We start from the raw sequence: 21,889 nt of genomic DNA on the forward strand, positions 1-21,889 counted from the left end.
ATCCAGCATTGGTAGTACCAATTTCTGGGTGAGATATTGTGAGTACTAATGCTTACTCTATCTTTACCATTGACAGTGTTTAGACACACATACAAACAACTTCTCATGAAACCCTATGTGAAGGTTCAGAAAGACCTCTTCAACCTACTGGCTTTGTAAAGTAGCCTGTATCTTGAGTATGATGAATGAAAACAAGGGAAATTCCCAAATAAAGTGCATTCCTTTCCATGCCACCTGTGTCCCTATCCCAGTATCTTTCTAGAGTGTTCTCTATCCTCTAATATTATTGCATTTAAAGAGCGGTGTTATTGGCATATCTGTGGCCACCTTGCCAGTCTGACTGCTTTTTATTAGGAGGGTCTCAGAAGTTGGGAGTATGGGAAGAATAAAGTGAAACAGCCCAAGAATATGAGAACAAGGCCAGGCTACAGTGCTGGATCCTTTTAGTATACCAAGTAAGACTCCTATGAGAATAAGACTTCATTTTTCCACCCAGGAATTCAAAGATTAGACAAAGACTCTTTGAGAAGCTTCTGCCCTTTAACCACCCATATTCATTTTACTGTGGACTAGTAGTGTCTTTGCCAACCCAATGCCAGGGGTAACCAAATGTCTTTGGTCCTTCCTCTGAGTCTCTTTCCGATGACAATGAGAGATGAAAATTCATCTGCAGAGGAGTTCTGTTGTGTTGATTTGTGTACCCAAACTTTAGGCATTGAAAATCTGCCTCCTCCAACCCACCCACCAGATCTCTGCAAGTGATTAAGAGGATGGGGAAGTCAAATCAAAACGCTAGGAGATGAATTGGGGATTGGCTAGCAGTATGACCCCCCAGTACGTATTATTCTTTAGAACCTGATGTTCAGCATTGAAGATCAAGTCTATTATATCTCCAGCATGCAACTCATAAGTCCCTCCTACATTCTGGATTGTAGCGTCGTTTGTTAGAACTTGTATGATGCCTTTGTTTTTACGCAGCCGCACTTCAAAAGGAGCTGGTTCCTTGTAGGTTTTATTGGGAGCCACTTCACCATAAATGGAATACAAGCCATCCCGAAGTATCTTCAGCTTCCAGTCAGCTATCTGACTCACGCAAGGAGGCTCAGGAGATGCCATTTGCCATCTTGAAGGCAATGGTCCTGTAAGAAATGTACAAGGGAGGGGGAAAATGGAAATCATCATTATTTAATTATTCCATCATCTTCCTGGTTATATAGTTCTTTCCCCCTTATAGTTTGTTTCTTTACCTGGTCTATACTGATCATCTCCAGCCACAATTTGAGTATATTAAGTATCTAGCTGTTCCTTGTTTTAGAGAAATTGCAAATCCTAAATGCTTCACGTACTTGGGAAATTCTAAGGAAATGGATTTGGAACCGAGAAAGGGGGTTAAGTTTTAGGTGGCATTATATCTCTCGTTGATGAGTACATGTGAAAGAAAGAAAGAAGGAGAGAGGGAGAGAAGAATTATGTACCAGGACTGATAACCAGGGATGGCAGTCCAGGAAGTGTGTTCATGGTTTTTTATGTAAGTACTGTTTACTGTGTGTCACTTTATCAATGAGACCTTCCTCATGAATCTATAATCATGGTCTTCTCATTAGTTTATGGGTATATATCATTCAAGAACCCCTTGAGATATCACTAGCCAAATCCTCCAAAAATAGCTACTGGGTGAAGTTGTCAGTTTAAAAATGGAAATAATTTGACTGTTTAAATATATGTATCCCTAGCTTAATGTTATCACAGGGGGTGGGGAAAGGGTCAAGACTTAGTCATTTATTTTCATAGGTATATATGGAATTTACATATTTTACTATTGTTAATTGTTTGTATACAGAAGTGTGATTTCAGAGGCCCAGGAAATGCTTTTACCACCCAAATATTTATCTGGCCTGTTCACTAATTCTCCATAATTTTTGCTATGGGGGAAAAGCCTTTATCTCATACGTAGAAAGAACTTTGATAAGAAAATACCCTGGAAGAAATAACACATTGACTTAAATTCTTATTTATATGTATATGAATGATATACACCTCTGAGCTTAGATTCTGAAGGATCATAAAGGAAAGATCATTAGAGCAAGAAGCAAAGTCTCCCTGTATGGGCAATCCCAGAGTCCAGTAAATTTGCTCTTGCTTGACATGTAGCACGCCTAGTCAAGGGGCAAGCAAGTCACCAGGAAGACGTGTCACTGGTTCTCTTATTGAGTTCTGTGGCAGTAGCCACTCACAGACCACCTTAGAGCCACTTGAAGTCCTTAACTTTTACCACATCAAAAGGGAATTTCAAACATATCATGAATTCTACTCCATTCACTAGAAAAGCAAAAATAATCACAGAGACAGAGACCAGTGAAAAGGGATTTCCTAATTCCCAGGAGCCTGGGGCGCCTGGCAGTTTGTGCTATATAGAAAGCAGGAGTTGCAGTTATCTCTAGAAATATTTTCTCTCAGCTTAAAGTACAGGTTTGGCCTGAAACATATAAGCAATCCAAAATGCATTTATTTTTATTTTTGTATGTATTCTAAGACATACTCTAAGGTTCAATTTAGCTGTATACTTTAGTGTGTTTTATAAGCAAATACCAGGTCACTATAAGTAAGGTGACCAGACGTCCGCTTTTGGTGGGACAGTCCCAATTTTTAACAATTTGTCCTGCGTCCCGCGGTGTTTTTAAAAAGTCCCGATTTTTGGAAAGAATGCACGACAAGCTAGGGAACGGCGGGAGAACAGGAAGGGAATATACGGTTTCGGCGGCCATGTGGCTGTTTAGCCAGGATATGAGTTTTATATTATTTTTGTTAATTTTATAATGTTAAACGTTAATAATAACAAATAATGGTTGAGAACTGATTATCAAGAACTGCTTATCAAAGTTCGCATTGTTGATCAGTTGTTAGAATTCGACCACCATTGTTTGGACTTAATGAACAATGGCATTTTTTGGGATTGGCAACGACGAAAACATTTTGTAACTGTCTCTCAGACGATACACATCGTACTGCGTGCTAGTAAGCTAGTTAAACAAGTGATGTCATTACAAATCAGCTATTCAGATAATTTAGGTAAGTAATTTATTTATTTATTTCATAAATACATAAATTTTCTTGAATTTAGCAGACAGTACTCGTATTATTTATATTTTATAGTGGTGGCAAAAAGTCTAGAAAATTTTTGTTGCTCCATATAGACCAAATTTTTAATCAAGAAACGCTGCCCCCCCCCCCCACCCCCGGGTCAATGGTGTCCCGCTTTACCAATGTTAAAATCTGGTCACCTTAACTATAAGGGAAAGTGACTCAGGATCTAAGAGGAAAAGAGAAAGGAGCAGAGGAAGTGGCCACTACTTCCCCCAACACTCATTCTTCTATACATTTAGAAATAAAAATAGCACCCCACACACACTCTCTGCTGAATACCGGCAGTATGTGAAATGTGAGAAGGACTTTAAGCTTGTCAGAGAGAAAAATTGTAGAAGTCTGAATAGTGTGTTTATTAAAACCTTGAATTAAAGTAGGTTCCTGGATCTCAGATTCCCAGGCCTGTAAGAGTGATATGCGTTCCTACCCAGAGATATGATCTTGATATTAGCTTCATGTTGGTCTGTCTGTGTGACCTCGGAATCCTCAGTTCCTAGACAACTGATTGGCACATGATGAGCAGTTATAAATAGTAACTGAAGAATGAATAAAATAGGATAAAGGCTTCCTCAACTGCATTGGAATGTGCCTTCTTGCATCAAATACTAAAAAAAGTAAAAAGGAAGCATGCAAAACAGGTTACTTACCAAACTTAGCTACACAGGGCTCACTGACTGCCTGTAGGGGAAGAAAAAGAAAAATTGGTCAGGATAATGACAATGTCACAACTTTCTTAATTGGTTTATTTAGAGCTTCATATACCTGAAGCAAACTTCTTTTGCTAACCAAGTTAAAAAAAAAATTCCTCCTTCCATCCCATCTCATCTCTCTCCAGCTTGCCTTTACAGATGGCTGGACTCGTCCTTTATCTTTTATTACCTAGCTACCCTTTTGAACCTTCTAGGCAAATATTAAGGTCTCATTCCATCCTCCACCTAATCTCTACCCCCAGGACAACTCTTTGATCTTGAACTTTCTTCCTCTCAGGCTATAGAAATTTTCTATAAGCAGTACTTTCCACACCCCAGGGCTTACACAAGGTGATCCCTTGGCATGTGAGAATAAAGTAATAGAATTTCTATTTATGTTTATTTTTATTTTAAATAATTAGAAATTAAGCTATAGAAATATTTATAACTCAGGTCAATAAAGCCACTTATTTAATATTTGACAATTATGTGTCATATATTATACACTTATTTAATATTTGACAATCATGTGTCATATATAATAACTGCAATACCCTGAGAAGACCTCAGTTTCAAACTGTTGCAACATACCACAGTTTACATGCTTTAAATACTTGTAGTGAGATGAAGCATAACAAAAAAATTGTACTATGTAAAGTGTATTGATTTCCATATGGCAAAGTACTTAAAAGACATTTTGAACTTAAAGATATTGCACATTTTTCTTTTATAAGATTTCTTTGTCTGCTAGGAATAAATTAAGGGAGGCAAGGGCAAAAGCAGTGAGACAAGCTAAGAGATCCTTGTAGTTATCTGGCCAAGAAAGCACAGTGCCTCCAACCAAGGTTCTAGCAGTGGACATGGTGATAAGTGATCAGAAAAAGAGCCAACAGAGGTCCTGATATGGATATGGGATGAGAAAATGAGAGGAGTCCAAGAAGACTCCAAGATTTGAGGCTTGAGTCATTGGAAAGAATCATTGAAATGAGCAAGACTTAAGGAGAGTAAATTATGGGAACAGAAAGAACCATGAGTTTGCTTTGGGACATGTCAAGTGTGTGAGGCTTATTAAATATCTAGGCAGGATAGTCAGGTAGGCAGTTGGATCTATGAAGATGGACTTTTTGGAGTTCTGATGATATAAGTTTGGAGTCTTCAGCTACCATGTGATGCTTTAAATCAGGAGACTATAAAATCATCAAGTCAGTGAGTATAGATGGGGAGGAGTCCTGGGACACTGCAATGTTTAGAGGTCAGGGAATGAGGAGGAATCAGCAAAGGAGGTTAAGAAGGAAAGGCCAGTGATTCAGAAAGGAAACAGAGATAGTGTGATATTTGGAAACCAAGAGAAGAAAGTGTTTTAGGAAAGAGGAGTGATCAGCAATGTCAAATGCTGTTGGTGGGTCAAGAAAGAAGAGGACAGAGAATTGACAGATGGGCATGGCAGTCACTGGGGTCCTTGATGAAAGTAGGCTCTGTGATGTGATGAGGACAGAAGCTTCATTTGATTGAATTGAAAAGTAAATGAGGAAAAAATAAATTGAAGAGATTTTTCTGTAAGGGAGAACAGAAAAATTGAATGTATCCTTGATGAGAGGTCAAAGAGGTTGGTTGGTTGGCTGTTTTACTTGTTTGCATATGAGAAAAATGACACCATTGTTCTCTGTTGCCATTTGATGGGAATGTTTCAGGAAAGTGGAGAGGGGTAATGTGAAAGAGCTAGATCATTATTGGAGCAATGTCCTTGAGTAGGTAATAGGAGACAGAATGAAGTTCACAGGTGGCTTTAAATAGGTTCATGAACAATTCATACATAGTGACAAGAGGAAAACACATTATACATGGACAAAATTGCAGGTGAGTGGTCTATATGATGGGAAGTTTGGGAACTCTTTCCTGTCTTGTCTATTTTCTCACAGAACCTGTACGCAAGGATATCAGATGAGAGAATGGGTAAGAGACATTGGATGTTTAAAAGGAAATCAAAGGAATGAGCTAGTCCAATAGAGGAGAAATAATGGACTGTAGAGATTGTAGCTTTTTGCAACACTCAAGTCCTACTTGAATTTAGTGGTCATAAATTTAAATTAAGACCTTTCAACAAAGTGTTTTTCCTCAGCTGTATTCAACTGTGAAAGATACACAGAAGCTGGATTTAATCAATGTTGACAATTTTCTAGGATGAGAAATTTGTCAGAATATAATTTTCTGTTCTCCCTTACACCAAAATCCCTCCAATTTATTTTTTTTTCTCATACACTTTTCAATTAATTCAAATTAAGCTTCTGTCCTCATCACATCACAGAGCCTATTTTCATCAAGGACCCCAGTGACTGCCACGCCAATTTTCTAGAATATAATTAAGAAAGAGAGAAAAAAGTGAGTGGGTAATGCAAGGTTAGGTTTATAATTGTAAACCATGGAATTTAAGTTGCAGAAGGAAGGAAGGAAAAGCATGAATCGAATAAGAGCCAACTTTATTTAAATTTTTAAGAACATAAGATCTTTGCAACACTGAATGGGGATTAAAAAGCCAGTGTTAGCTCTGGCCAGGTGGCTCAGTTGATTGGAGCATCATCCCGTAGACCAAAAGGTTACAGGTTAATTCCCAGTCAGGACACCTAGGTTGCAGGTTTGACCCCCCCAATTGGAGTACAGATGGGAGGCAATGAATCTATGTTTCTCTTCCACATCAATGTTTCTGTCTCTCCCTCTCTTTTTCTCTCTTCCCCTTCCTCTCTCTCTAAAAATCAATAAAAACATATCCTCAGGTGAGGATTAAAAAGAAATTTAGCATGATAAACACATTAAAGAATGCACTTTTCCATTTTGATCTACATTTCTTTGTGAGGTCAATTTTTTAGTTATGGCAGGCAAAACCATGAATCAAAGTACATTAACTTAGAATTGAACCTTCAAATTATTATATCATAAAATGTTAAACTAATATAAGAAAATAAAAGTAACACATTGAACAAATTACTAAAATATTAGTTCAGTTATTTTAGAAGTATTTATTATATATTAACATATTCTATAAAATATAATCCTCTCTAATAAAAGAGTAATATGCAAATTAACCATCACTCCACTACACAAGCCATGTCCACCAGCCAATCAGGGTGAGTGTGCAAATTAACCCCAGCCAAGATTGCTACCAGAAGGGAGGCTTGGGTTTCCCCAGCAACAGAAGAAGCCAAGCTTTCCACACACTCTGGTGGGCCCAGGCCTCCACTCAAGGATACAAAGTTTCAATTATAGAAGGTAAACAAATCCAAACAGAAATGGTGGCAGCCACGGATCGTGCAGGAGGCTTGGCTCCGCTCCAGGCTACAAAGTTTCAATTGTAGAAGGTAAATAAATTCCAGATACCAGGGCCTCTGCGTGGCTGGCCTGCAAACCACCACAGGCCCCTTGCCCAGGCCGATGCCCCAAGGGAACCCCACCCTGATCCAGGACTCCCTTCAGGGCAAACCAGCTGGCCCCCACCCGTGCACCAGGTCTCTATCCTCCTATCTAATAAAAGAGTAATATGCAGATTGACCATCAATCCAACACACAATATCCTCCTATCTAATAAAAGAGTAATATGCAGATTGACCATCAATCCAACACACAATATCCTCCTATCTAATAAAAGAGTAATATGCAGATTGACCATCAATCCAACACGTCAAAGATCCTGCCCCCATGTGGACACAAGATGGCCACGACAAGATGGCCAGCAGGGGAGGGCAGTTGGGAGGCACCAGGCCTGCAAGGGAGGCTAGTTGGAGGCAATCAACCCTGCAGGGGATGGCAGTTAGGGGTGACCAGGCCAGCAGAGGAGGGAAGTTGGGGGCAAACAGGCTGGCAGGGGAGCAGTTAGACATCAATCAGGCTGGCATGGGAGTGGTTAGGGCAGTGATGGGCAACCTTTTGAGCTTGGTGTGTCAAAATTCGCCAAAAAACTGAGCATAACTCGGGTAGTGTGTCACTTTGAGGAAAAAACATTATTTCGCAAATGTTTCATCCTCAGGAGCAGCAAATGTTTCATCCTCGGCACGCGGCTGCCTCAGTGGCCACATGTCATCAGAAATGGCTACGCGTGTCAATGCTGACACGTGTGTCATAGGTTCGCCATCACTGGGTTAGGGGGTGATCAGGCTGGCAGACAGAAGCGATTTAGGGGCAATCAGGAAGGCAGGCAGGCAGGCGAGAAGTTGGGAGCCAGCAGTCCCGGGATCGGGCCTAAACGGGCAGTCAGACATCCCTCGAGGGGTCCCAGATTAGAGAGGGTGCAGGCTGGCTGAGAGATACCCGGGCCTCTAGTACTTTGATAAAAACAAGATGGTTTTGCTCTGTGAATAAACTACATTAAGTATATTATTTGGTTCACCCTTATAATTTCTATTTTGTGTATCTTTTTAATATACATAGTGTTAGTACTTGTATATAATGTATAATAGCATATATTTTGGGATTAAAATCAAAGTAAAAAACATTTTTATTTCAGTGGAGGGGTGCTATCTAAACTTTTGAAAGTCACTGTTTATAATAAATCACTGGATTCCTATTATTGTTTCCGCTTTTGCAATTATCTCATCTGCATCTTGGGATTTCTTAGAAGAGATGTTGAAATTCCATTTAGTTAAACTCATGATAGGCATGTGATAGGGAGTCCCTTAACTTTATTTCCTCATTTATAAAATGAGAAATATAATAGCATCTAGCTCATTGAAATTGGTCATGATTTAAATGAGGTTATTCTTGTGAAGGGCTTTAATCAGATATTCTGTGTCTAATCCTGCTCATTCAATATTAGCTTTATTGATAATGATGCTGATTATAATAAAGAATTGAATAAAACTTTAAACAACTATATTCCCAACATTATACAGCATTATAAGCAGGAGAAACAAAAGTAATTTATGGCACTTGCTTCTTAAGAAGTTTATAATCTTTCTAGAAAGATGACTGCATTCATGGAGCAATTGCATAACAATCTAAATATAAATGGATGCTGATGTAAGAGCCGAAGATAGTATCTGTGCTCTGTACTTTCATTTCTAAAGAGTGTCGAGAAGCTTAAGGTCATAGACCAGTGATGGCAAACCTATGACACGCGTGTCAGCACTGACACGTGTAGCCATTTCTGATGACACGCAGCCGCTGAGGCGGCCGCATGCCGAGGATGAAACGTTTGCTGCTCCTGAGGATGAAACATTTGCAAAATAATGTTTTTTCCTCAAAGTGACACACTACCTGAGTTATGCTCAGTTTTTTGGCAAAGTTTGACACACCAAGCTCAAAAGGTTGCCCATCATTGTCATAGACTAATGGCCAGAGACAGACATCCTAAAGACTGTCACTTGGGCTGCTGTAATGTGTCTAGTATATAAGATCCAGAAACCACCATTGTGACATTCTCTAATTACTACCACCAATGAAAATCTGTCCAGTCACAAAAATCATCTACTAGTATTTGGCAGTGAGGTACAATTTTTGATGGAGGAAGTAATATAGATAAGCAAGGAATACCAATATTGTTAAAGTCTTTTGAAATTTATATTCACTGTACTGTCATTAATAGTAATGGTGCAAATATTAACCACTACAACGTGCTGAAAGGCTATTTACGTGTCAGGCACTGTTCTGTCTCATTAATCCTTACCAGGACTCTGTAAAATGAGAATTGGCAGCATGCTCATTTGCTGTATGAAAGAGATTAAGTAACTAGCCCGAGGTCATGCAGCTGATAAGAGGCCAACCAGTCTGAGATCCAAACAAAGCCTGTCTGACTCACAGGTCTCTGTGGGGCAGTTTCTATTTATAATTCTAGTAATATCTGGAAGAACCAAATATCCACTTCTAAAGAAGCATATGGGGCTTTCAACTTGGTTGAATTTAGTTCATTTTTGCTGAAGAGGATCAGTTGCTCTTGTAACCCCATTTGATTTAAGCCAAGATTTACATAGTTGGGTTCAAATGGCCAAAGCTTAATAATTCTTTCTCCAACCCAACCTTCATCAGATCATCCTTTGAAAACAGAATCTACTCTGCTTTTAAGTAGAAGCACAACTTCCCCTTTTGGAAGTATCCTTCATTTCATTGTAGCAGGGGACCCTCCTGAACATTTGGTGTTTTAGGGACAATTTCTGTGAGGCTATTTTCACTGAGGTGTTGTTGAAATTGATTGGGCTCTGTCTCTGGATCTGTTTTTGTTCATCAGTTTATATTGTTCATTATATTCCATAAATGAGTGAGATCATGTGATATTTATCTTTCTCTGCCTGGCTTATTTCACTTAGCATAATGCTCTCCATTTCCATCCATGCTGTTGCAAATGGTAAGAACTCCTTTTTTACCACAGCATAGTATTCCATTGTGTAGATGTACCACAGTTTTTTAATCCACTCATCTGCTGATGGGCACTTAGGCTATTTCCAAATCTTAGCTATGGTGAATTGTGCTGCTATGAACATAGGGGTGCATATATCAGAGAAACATCAATCAGACCATTGTACCTCAGAGGGAAGGTAGGGGAGGGTGGGGATAAGGGGGAGAGATCAACCAAAGGACTTATATGCATGTATATAAGCCTAACCAGTGGACACAGACAACAGGGGGGTGAGGGCATGAGTGGGGGGAGGGGTGGAGGCGGAAAGGGGGAGATAAGGATACATATGTAACACCTTAAGAAAAATTAAAAAATAAATAAAGAGATTTTTTAAAAAAAGAAAGAAATTGATTGGGCTCATAGCCAATCCTTTTCAGTTGACTGTCTTCTGAAAGAAGAAGGAGGGAAATGAAAATAATGTTCTCCCAAAGAAATTTCTGTTTGTCTAGAAGGAGCCAATCTTCCTGTCTAAAGCTTGGTGAATTAGTGTCTGGAGAAGCTGGGAAGTAGCATGTTGTATATAAAAACAAGAGTGCGAATTAAAATAATCTAAATCCAAGGTTCATGGGTCTTGTGAGAAGGTGGAAGCAGCCCCGTCATAATGACTCACCTTCCGCCAGCTACTCAGGCCTCTTTTCCAAGTATACTTGTTTGTGGTCAATAGGAAAGGGCAGCGCAGTTAGTGGAAAGTGGAGCACACAACCTGGCATTGTCAACCAGGCCCGTGGCTGTTCCCATAGGAAATACACCATCGTGGCATCCTTTCAGAACAATATGAAACATCTCCAAATTTGGAACAAACTCTGGGCTATTTCTTTAGGGGCAGAACTTTTCATTGAGAAGCTATGTGTTGTCTGGGAGAGAGAATCCAGAATCAGAGCTCAAGCATATGAGACTGGTCAAGTTCCATTCTGGTAAGAGGTATCATGTCCTCCATGCCCCTAAAATTCCTCTGTTCCTTTTTTCAAGAGCCTCTGTGTGCCTTTAAAAAAGGTATTTTCCCCCTCTGCTATGCATTGGATCCCCATTCATGTGCAGGGACGGGTGACACATAACATGTCCTATGTTCTTCAAGGTCATCTAGCTAATGATACTTGATTTTTGGTGGTTTTGGGGAGGAAAAGGCACTTCTAAATTTAAGCTATTGCTATATCCTCATCTTTCCCCTTCTTCAAAAATCTAAACACTCAGAACTGACAATTCTCTTCTTTCTGCTCAAAGCTTCACTGCTCTAGAAAATTCAGACTATTGCTTGATACCTTCCCTGAGAGAGTGGAGATGTGGTTATAAATGCCTCTGTATACTTGTCTATCCCTGCAATACTGACTAATGGGCTATTGTGTAAAAATTGGGGGAAAGCTACACTTACCCCAACATCAACTACAGTGTACTGCTTGCTCCTACATTTTTTCTCCATTGCTTTCAAATATCTTAAGATGGAGAACTATATCTTTGAAATCTTTGCTGGCTAATTCCCTAAGAAAAATGTTTCAGCAGTTCCTGATTTCACATCACAGTCCTTTCTTAAATGGGTAAGTATCACCTTATTCTCCCCAAGGCTCATAATCTTAAAATGGGCTAAATCCTAAATGACATAAAGCATTTTTTAATTTCTTTTTTGCTCAGTGTTATGCAGTCAACAGTCAGAAAAAACTTCTTATAAAACCCTAAAGAATCTCCATTCTCTTCACTAGACCCACAACTTGGGCTGGAGCTCAATGGGAAATTCCTGATAAGCATCAGGGGCTTCCCAATTAGGAATGTGTTTCACCCTTCCTCCATGAAGCCTTCCTTGATCACCCTAGCCCAAAGCCATTGCCCCCCTTGAACTTCTAAAGCATTTATATTCTATACCACCCTTAGATGAATTATAAATCACTGTATCTTATAGCTAGAATGGGACTTTATAATAAGTAAATCCATTCTCCTACCACCATTTTTCAGATGAAGAAACTGAGAATGAGAATTCATACAGCTAGTTATTGGGAGACCTAGAATCAGAATCCAGACCTTCTTACTCCTAGTTCAATGCCATTTCCCTCTTTAAAGATACACTAACAACCTGTCACTTACCTTATTCCATTTTCCACCATCTTTTTATGTCCCTTCCCTCCATTAGACTACAGTTTGCATCTCATTCCTTGAGAGCAAGTATCATATTTGATACCTTTTCATTCCACCAAGAGGATTTATTTAGCAAAGTTCCAAAAAGGGAAAAAGTACTCCACAGACATCTGTCAAATGGATGATTTAATTAAGCATTTTTCTCCATGTAACTCAGTTCTGCCACCAACATTTAGCATTTTCTAATACCTTTCATTTCATGACACTTAGATAAGCCTCTAAAGCCATATGCCATGACAAATTAGATTATCTTCACTTCCTTGACCCTTTCAATTAGCTCTAACAATACTGAGTGGCAATGACAATACCAGACTTACAAAAGACAAAAGGATTATAACCAATAGCAATCTCAGGTACTGTTATCTCCTTACCTTGAGTGGGAAAAGAGTGAAGGCTACTGTGCTGAAGGAACAGACTAGTAGCACAATAACCAGTGCTGAGAAGACCCATGGCTTCCAGCGTGGCCTCTGTGCTCCTGGAGGGCTTTCATGATGTAAAGGCATATTCTCCATGTGTCTCAAACTCATTCTCTGCAGAAATGAGAGCCGTGGAAGCAGAAATTCATGAATGATGAGCCAGTGATGCAACGACTTGATTTTGTCCTATGGTAATTAGTAGTGGGTGTAAGAGGCGGGGTTTCCCTTATTCTGTCTTGTTGGAAAAACGATACTTCTAGGCTAAGTGCTGACTCTTATTTGGTACCAAGCCAAATGCGTTCACTCAGCAGAACGGAAGTCTTCATAAAAGCCAACACAAATAAAGAGGATGAAAAAAAAAAAAAAACGCACGAGGGAAGTTTGAAAGGAAAAAATTCTTTCCCAAAGCAAGAGGAAATACAGTGCTGTGCAGAATTAAAAATTATTTCCAAATAAATTTATTTTTTGTAAGAAGAAATAAAGTCCAAGATAAGAAGGCCCTTTCATACCTCAGATATTATAATATTCTGAGGCAAGGGGGTGAGAAGCTAGGAAGCCTAGGATGCATGGTTTGGTAAAATAGAGTTTCATTAATTTCTACTATATAAATATGTCCTTCTGAGGTCGTCTCTAGCAAGCACTAAGGGTGATACTGGAATTTGATATGTAACACATATAACCACAACAAGCTTAATTCTCTAAAACCTCACTATTTGGAAACCCTGATAATTCACTGTGGGCATCAAACAGAAATAAAGTTATCATATAAAAGGGTACTATCTCACACCCTGTCCCCCAGTCTGATCTTAAACTCTATTCCAAAAACAAACAAACAAAAAACTACTTTAATTTTATTCCTGGCACCAAAAATACTGATATACTACAATATTGAGAAAGTCCCCTGGCTCTCTGTACCTCAGTCTTACCATCTGTTAATTGGGATGCCTACCTTTTTCACAGAATTCTAGCACCATGTGATAGAAAGAACATGGACTTTGACTCAAACCTAGGAGGGAGCCTTAAGCTGCCCTACTTGTACCCATACCCTTACCCACTTAGTGGCCTTTGGTGTCATACTTGACTGCTTAGTTTCCTTCATTATAATATGGAGAACATTTCCACTTCACAAGGCTTTTTGGCTCAGAAGAGGTGTTCTGGGAGTATTTATCTCTTCTTCACTATCTTAGAAATGTTGCAAAGACTGAATCTATACTAATAATCTATACTAATAAAAGGGTAATAGACTAATTAGTACCATCAACCGGACATCTTCTGGACATCCTACTTCCTTCCAGTTAGGAAGCGACCAGGCCAGCAGGGGGTGGGGGGCAGTTAAGAGGTGACCAGGCCAGCAGGGGGGCAGTCAGGGGTGACCAGACCGGCAGGTGGGCAGTTAGGGGGCGACCCGGCCGTCAGGGGGGCAGTCAGGGGGCGACCAGGCCAGCAAGGGACCAGTTAGGGGGCGGTCAGGCTGGCAAGCAGAGGCAAGTTAGAGGTGATCAGGCAGGCAGGCAGGCAGGCAAGCAAGTGGTTAGAAGCCAGCAGTCCCAGATTAGGAGAGGGATGTCCGACTGCCGGTTTAGGCCCCATCCCTAAATAGGCAGACATGATACATAAATAAACGGGCAGTTGGACATCCCCTAAGGGGTCCCGGATTGGAGAGGGTGCAGGCCGAGCTGAGGGACCCCCCATCCCCATGCACAAATTTCATGCACCAGGCCTCTAGTCCTCTCTAATAATAGACAAATATGCAAATTGACCATACCTCAGACACACCCACAAGCCACGCCCACAAGCCACGCCCATCATCCAATCAGAGCGAGTATGAAAATTAACTCAAACCAAGATGGCTACAGCCACAGAGAGCAAGGTTTCCTAGGTAACAGAGGAAAACAAGCTTTCCGCCTGCCCTAGCCAGGCCTAAGCCTCCACTCAAGCTACAAAGTTTCAATTATAGAAGGTAAACAAATTCAAATAAATGGCAACAGAATGGAGCTTGAGAGAGCAGGCCAGGGTTGCCGCCAGCAACAGGGGAAGCAAAACTTTTCGAACACCATGGCCAGGCCCACCCGCTTAAGGCAACAAAGTTTCAATTATAACCCCAACACAAATGGCTGCCAGCCTCAAAGGGAGCCCCAGGCTTGGCTCTGCTCCAGGCTACAAAGTTTCAATTGTAGAAGGAAAATAAATTCCAGATACCAGGGCCTCCGCTTGGGTTGCCAGGGGGCGTGGCCGGCCTGCAAACCACCACAGGCCCCTCGCTCAGGCCGCCCCACACCCCAAGGGAACCCCCACCTGATCCCAGACACCCTTCAGGGCAAACCAGCTGGCCCCCACCCCTGTACCAGGCCTCTATCCTATCTAATAAAAGAGTAATATGCATATTGATCATCACTGCAACACACAATATAGCTGCCCCCATCTGGACACAAGATGGCCACCACAAGATGGCCAGCAGAAGAGGGCAGTTGGGAGGCACCTGGCCTGCAAGGGAGGGCAGTTGAGAGGGACCAAGCCTGTAAGGGAGGGCAGTTGGAGGTGATCAACCCTGCAGGAGAGGGCAGTTAGGGGTGACCAGGTCGGCAGAGGAGGGAAGTTGGGGGCAAACAGGCTGGCAGCAGAGTGGTTTAGGGGGTGATCAGGCTGGCAGGCAGAAGTGGTTAGGGGCAATCAGGAAGGCAGGCAGGCAAGCAGTTGGGAGCCAGCAGTCCTGGATTGTGAGAGGGATGTTCGAATGCCCGTTTAGGCCCGATCCCACCAGGATCGGGCCTAAACGGGCATTCGGACATCGCTTGAGGGGTGCCATATTGGAGAGGGTACAGGCTGGGCTGAGGGACAACCCCCCTCCGTGCACGAATTTCGTGCACCGGGCCTCTAGTCAATTATAAAAGCCCAGAAAATAATTCTTTCTTTTTATATTTACCCCAGGGTGTAATTTAGCTGAAGTTCATTTAACTAAAAGGAGGTAAACCCAGACAGTGTGGCTCAGAGGTTGAGCATCAACACATGAACTAGGAGGTCATAGTTCGATTCCCAGTCAGGGCACATGCCCAGGTTGCAGGCTTGATCCCCAGTAAGGGGCATGCAGGAGGCATTTGATTGATGATTCTCTCTCATCATTGATGTTTCTATCTCTTTCTCCCTCTACCTTCCCCTCTGAAATCAATAAAAATGTATTTTTAACAAATAGATAAAAGGAGATAAGATGAAACCATTTGGAAGACAATTCTGTTAATATAACAGATTTTGTAAATTAGAACAAAGCCTTGAGATTTAACATCCTCATTTATGAAGGATGAAGCTAAGGATAAGCAAGCAAGTAGTGTGTCGCACCACTGATGATGGGCAGTGGAAATAATACTGTTTTATAACCCAGCCACCTTCCCTTAGAACCACTGTGTACTAGTACAGCAATATTTCTCATTGAGCTGCCAAATTTTAACTGGGCCCTGTTTTACCTTGGTCACCAAACTATCTCTGAAGAAAAGCCCCACAGAGTGACACAGAAATAGTGATTCAATACAACCATGTTTTTGTGGCTCTGTACTAGATGCAGTGATGCAAAATGAGTAAAAAGTAACCTGACTCTGAGAGGGTGAAGTTGATGTTGTACATGCAACTTCTGTACTTGTATCATGTCTGAAATGTAGATGCAAAACTCTAAAAATGGAAAAACTGCACTCTTTCCTCCCTTCTACTCTGATCTGCTTCCTTTTCTGGCTCCTTTCCAAATTTTAGATGGAACTCCCTCCACTTAGTCAGTTCAGTAAACATTTATTCAAATGAGGAACTGTCCCAAATAAAATGCAGCTCCTCCTCCTGCCCTTTACCAAGGTAAGACTCTGGTATATCCTGATTATTTTAACCTTACGAAAGTCTTAAGCAAGATGACAGGCTTATTTCCAGGATACATTCCAGGGCTTTTTTTCATAAAATGGGGTTCAGAAATGAAGAAACTTCAGGTTAGGACAAGTGACAGAAGAGAAGACTTATTCGGGATTAATGAGTCACCCCTGGTATCTCCTTAGTGTAAGCTAGCACAATTGACATCTCCGATGTGCCGTCTCAGGTTGTGACAGGTGTAGACGAACACCAAACCCAAGCTTCTGTATTAATGCTTCTGGTTCACATACTTGGAATGAGATTTTTTTCAATTAAATCCAAATAGCGAATCCATGTTGAACATTTACTGGAGGGCAGAGCCTCAAAGAACAGAAAGATTTAGATAAGCTAAAATAGTTAAGAAAAGTTGGAAATGAATTGTTTGAGAGGAGAAAGGACAGAGTTATTTCTTGAGGGAGTGGGAAATCTTGAACAAGTATTCAGAGGTGTAAACATCTGTAAATGTTAGAAATGTTAAAAAGAACCCAGTAGTAGAAAAGCAAAGAAAAAGAGGGAAAGGAAAGAAAGAAAGGAAGGAAGGAAAGGGAAGGGAAGGGAAGGGAAGGGAAGGGAAGGGAAGGGAAGGGAAGGGAAGGGAAGGGAAGGGAAGGGAAGGGAAGGGAAGGGAAGGGAAGGGAAGGGAAGGGAAGGGAAGGGAAGGAAGGGAAGGGAAAAGAAGGGAAAGGGAAGGAAGGGTAGGAAAGGGAAAGGGAAAGGGAAAAGGAAAGGAAAGGAACTCAGTAGGAACAATGACGAAATACCAAACTTTTGAATAGTCTAGTAGTTTTCATTCAGGAACTGAAAAATGAGGAACTTCAGAAAAACTAACAAGAAAATGTACTCATTTTGTGACAAATATATTTGTCTTTTTTAAAATATATATTTTATTGATTTTTTTACAGAGAGGAAGAGGAAGGGAGAGGGGTAGAGAATTAGAAACATCGATGAGAGAGAAACATTGATCAACTGCCTTCTGCACAACCCCAACTGGGGATGTGCCCGCAACCAAGGTACTTGCCCTTGACCGAATCGAACCTGGGACCTTTCAGTCCGCAGGCCGATGCTCTATCCACTGAGCCAAACCGGTTTCGGCTGTATTTGTCTTTTTTAAAGATACATAGGAAGATGATAGATAGATAGATAGATAGATAGATAGATAGATAGATGAATAGGTGTATAATAGAAAATAAGTAGACATGATACATAAATAACATTTTAAACTTGGAATGTTATGAAGGCAACAACCTATCTGTTAAGATTTATAAATGTCCACTCTATAAAGAATATTGTATATAGCTCATTATGCATAAATAGATATATATGAGTACATACATCTATATATGTATATAGGTATCCCAAAAAATGTATACACACACTTTGAATCATTATAAAGGCAGCATTTATTAAAATACATTTCATTTTCAAAATTTAGCTATCAGCTGTTAAAGTGTATATACATTTTTAGGACACCCTGTATATACACATATTTATATATGTGTATGATAAACTCTATCAGATATACTGAGATATCTCCTATCAATTTTCAGATCACTTTCTACAAGGAATTAATAACAACCCTATTCAGGGGAGTCTAGGAAATAGTTTGATTCCAAACTATGTTTTTCTTCCATCACATGGGAACCCTCTTCTATGCCCCAAATTGCCTTGTTGTGTACTGTCTGTTTTTGCCTGTCTACTTTTTTGGATCCCTTACTTGATTCTTTGTTGTGTTTTTGCCTATCTTTTTTTTTTTTTTTTTTTTTTGAGCCCTTATTTGATTCTTTGTTGTTAGTCTGTGTCTTACTGGCTTAAGTACAGCCTTTGTGTAACAAATCAAGTGGCCACTTTCCATGGAGGCCTTCCTGTGGTATCTACCTGCCTTACCATTAATCTTTGAGAAAGACTGTGTGGGGTGATAAGTTCCTCTATGTGAGTGGTTTGTTGTTGTTGTTTAGGGGGTGGGGGATTCCTTTCTAGCCAAATCAGCATGTGTCAGTATTCTGGCCATGGAAGGAGCATCTTGAACACCATTTAATGGGAAGAATTGATTCCTGCTTGGAATCTGAACTAAAAATAGATTTTGCATTGTGCAATATGGTAACACTTCCTATTTAAAAACCTCAAGCATCACCCTAGCTGGTTTGGCTAGCTGGTTTGCCTGCAGACTGAAGGGTCCTGGGTTCGATTCCAGTCAAAGGCACATGCCCAGGTTGCAGGCTGGATCCCCTGTGAGGGGCATGCAGGAGGCAGCTGGTCAATGATTCTCTCTCTCACCATTGATGTTTCTATCTCTGTCTCCCTCTCCCTTCCTCTCTGAAATCAATAAAAACCCCCAATATATTTAAAACCTCAAGCATCACCTTAGAAGCCCTAATGATTGGGCATTGCTATTAGATCATACCTTGCCCAGTATCCCATAGGTGACCAGAGAACTATGCATTTCACCTGTATATTTCAACCTAATTGAAATAAGAGTTTAAGAGAGAGGGCAAGATGGCGGTGGAGGTGAAAGGCTGATCTGTTGCCTCGCATGGCAGTTTCGGAAATACAACTAAAACATGGACTGGTGAGGGCAGCGACTGCTGCTCGCGTCTCCCCAGGCCGGGCGGCTGCTCCTCTCAGTCAGCACCGCAGCCGGGGCCATGGGCTCGTGGGCGCCGTGGCAGCTGCTGTGGCGGCAGCCGCGGACTCGGCGCAGCGGCTCTCGGTGAAGGAAGAGACCATCTTTCTGCAGGAGGGGCTCATCCACACCACCGACCTGGCCGAGCTGCCCAGAGAGATCCTCGGGGCCCCGGAGGCCGCCAACACCGACTTGGAGGATTCTTAGGATTTCCCATCTTACATTCAAGTCCTTTAGCCATTTTGACAGAGGAGAACCAAGAAGGCGGCAAAGTTAAACAAATGAACTGCGAACTGCGCCGCGCACAGCAATTTCAAAAACACAACTGGAGGACAGAGCGTCTGCCACCCAGATCCACAGGAGAGATGGCTGAATGGTAGATTTACAGCTAAGAGGGAAGAGGAAACCAGCGAAATCGGAGGAGATGAGGTGCGGAGGCGCGTGGGTCGGGCTGGTGGCGGGGGAAGGGACGCGCAGCTTTTGTTCCAACCCTAGGGGAGATTAGCTCCCCATCACCCTGAAATCCAGCTTCTGGGGACACACGGGAGACCCAGATGCCTGCGGGGAGAGGCGGGACTCTTGTGGAGGTGCGCCCAGCAATCAGTGTTTGCTGCGCTGGAGTGCGGAACGAGGGGGCTTAGAAACGTGGAAAGCAGAAAAAGCAGACTTGCAGCCATTGCGGTTCGCCACGCCATGGCCTGTTGGCGCCCTGAGACCCCGCCCGCCCTGAGACCTGCCCCGCCCTGGCACCCGCCCCGCACATTTTGAAAACCCGCCCCGCAAGTCTTGCAGGCGCACCTGCGCTCCAAGCAACGGCTTGTGCATGTGGGTGGCCTGCCCTCTGGCAGCTTGACCAGATGAACTGCGGTTCTAGTCGGACTGCTCCAGGGCCACTCAGACAGGAGGAGGAAACTACAGTTTTTGCTGTAATCCCTGCTGAGTGCCTCAGGCAGTAGCTGACCTACACTCCATTGGAGACCCAGAAACGAGGGCATCTAGTGGTCTGTGTGAGATGACACCAGATTTCAACCACGAGCATAAGGGACACATTCAACAGGCAGATTCAGTGAGCGCCAAAGCGTTGCTGCACCAAGACCCGGCCCATAAACGTGTCTCCTGCACAGCAACTCTTCCTTTATAGACAAAGAGGGCCCTCACGGCCAATTGGCCTGGAGGACAATTCCTCCCAGTGACACCAACAACAATCAAGACTTAACTATACAAAGGAGGGCCAAGATGGAGGTATAGGGCGGAAGCCTGATTGTTGCCTACCACAACAACTTTGAGACTACGACAGGAGAGCAGAGCAGACACCATCCAAAACCACCAGAGGGCTGGCTGAGCAGATGCTCTACAACTAGAATAAAAGAGGGGTATGCGGGATGATGCTGATGCCGGTGACCCAAAGACCACACTTTAAGAACTACGGCTCAGGCGACACAATGGCGGCCTGGAACGTGCTCAGCGCAGTTCCCCCAGTGGTCTCCGGCTGAGGGGATGGCTCCACTGGCTGCCGAGCACGGACAGACGAGCCCCTGGGAGACATGGGGTGGGAGACTCCGCGCTTGATGTCCTCCGAGTCCTTCAAGAATCTCAATGCCCGGAAGCGGTCAGGTGCGCACGCTCGGCGACCGGCCACCGCTGCAGACCCAAGGGCCGACGCAGCGACACCGGACCAGCCTGCCGCCGTGCACTGGGCACACCGGAGCTTCGCCGAGCCCGCCGCCCAACGAGTTCTGCAGCAGCCGTCCTGGAGCTCTGGGAAAATGGCTGAAGGAATTGCTGAGAGGGAATTGACCAACAGGAATTGGGATCAAGAAGACGAAACCCCGCTGGGACCCGGGTGCGGGCGAGGTTGCGCGCCTCTGGGCTCGGGTGTGGTCACATGCCTCTGGGTCTAGGTGAGGCCTCACGTCCCTGGGTCTGGGTGAGGCCACGTGACCCTGGGTCCAAGTGAAGCCGGATTCCGGGTCCGGGTGAGGCCATGTGCCCCTGGGTCCGGGTGAAGCTGGATGCCAGGTCCGGGTGAGGCCATGTGCCCCTGGACCCGGATGACGCTGGGTCCCGTGCCCGGGTGAGGCCACGCGCCCCTGGGTCCAGGTGAGGCCGTGTGCCCCTGGATCCGGGTGAGGCCGCGCGTCCCTGGGTCCGGATGAAGCTGGATCCCAGGTCCGGGTGAGGCCCTGTGCCCCTGGACCCGGGTGAGGCTGGGACCTGGCCCCGGGTGAGGCCACACGCCCCTGGGTCCGGGTGAGGCCACGCGCCTCTGGGTCCAGATGAAGCCGGATCCCGGGTCCAGATGAGGCCGTGTGCCCCTGGATCCGGGCGAGGCTGGGTCCCGGGCCCGGGTGAGGCCACGCGCCCCTGGGTCCGGGTGAGGCCACGCGCCCCCGGGTCCGGGTGAGGCCATGTGCCCCTGGGTCTGGGTGAGGCCACACGCCCCTGGGTACAGGTGAGGCCATGTGCCCCTGGATCCGGGTGAGGCCATGGGTCCCTGGGTCCGGGTGAGTCCTCGCGCACCTAGGTCCAGGTGAGGCCACGTGCCCCTGGGTCTGGGAGAGGCCACGCGCCCCCGGGTCCGGGTGAGGCCATGTGTCCCTGGATCCGGGTGAGGCCTGGGTCACCTAGGCCCGGG

General features: G+C 43.4%; 1 protein-coding gene across 2 annotated transcripts; it reads right to left on the reverse strand.

The window, feature by feature from the left end:
- Positions 1-792: 792 nt before the first annotated feature.
- On the reverse strand, positions 793-12,863 carry TNFSF18 (TNF superfamily member 18). 2 transcript variants are annotated; one of them, XM_054711714.1, is made up of 3 exons: positions 12,733-12,863; positions 3,792-3,847; positions 793-1,139 (listed from the first exon to the last, which is right to left on the reverse strand). In XM_054711714.1, the coding sequence occupies exons 1-3, from the start codon at positions 12,861-12,863 to the stop codon at positions 793-795; spliced, it is 534 nt and encodes a 177-aa protein (XP_054567689.1). The 2 variants fall into 2 exon arrangements, with proteins under 2 accessions (XP_054567689.1, XP_028007825.2); XM_028152024.2 differs by having other exon boundaries at positions 3,792-3,822; positions 12,708-12,863.
- Positions 12,864-21,889: the final 9,026 nt, after the last annotated feature.

This window comes from Eptesicus fuscus, chromosome 22 (genome assembly GCF_027574615.1).
Source record: "Eptesicus fuscus isolate TK198812 chromosome 22, DD_ASM_mEF_20220401, whole genome shotgun sequence".
NCBI lineage: Eukaryota > Metazoa > Chordata > Mammalia > Chiroptera > Vespertilionidae > Eptesicus > Eptesicus fuscus.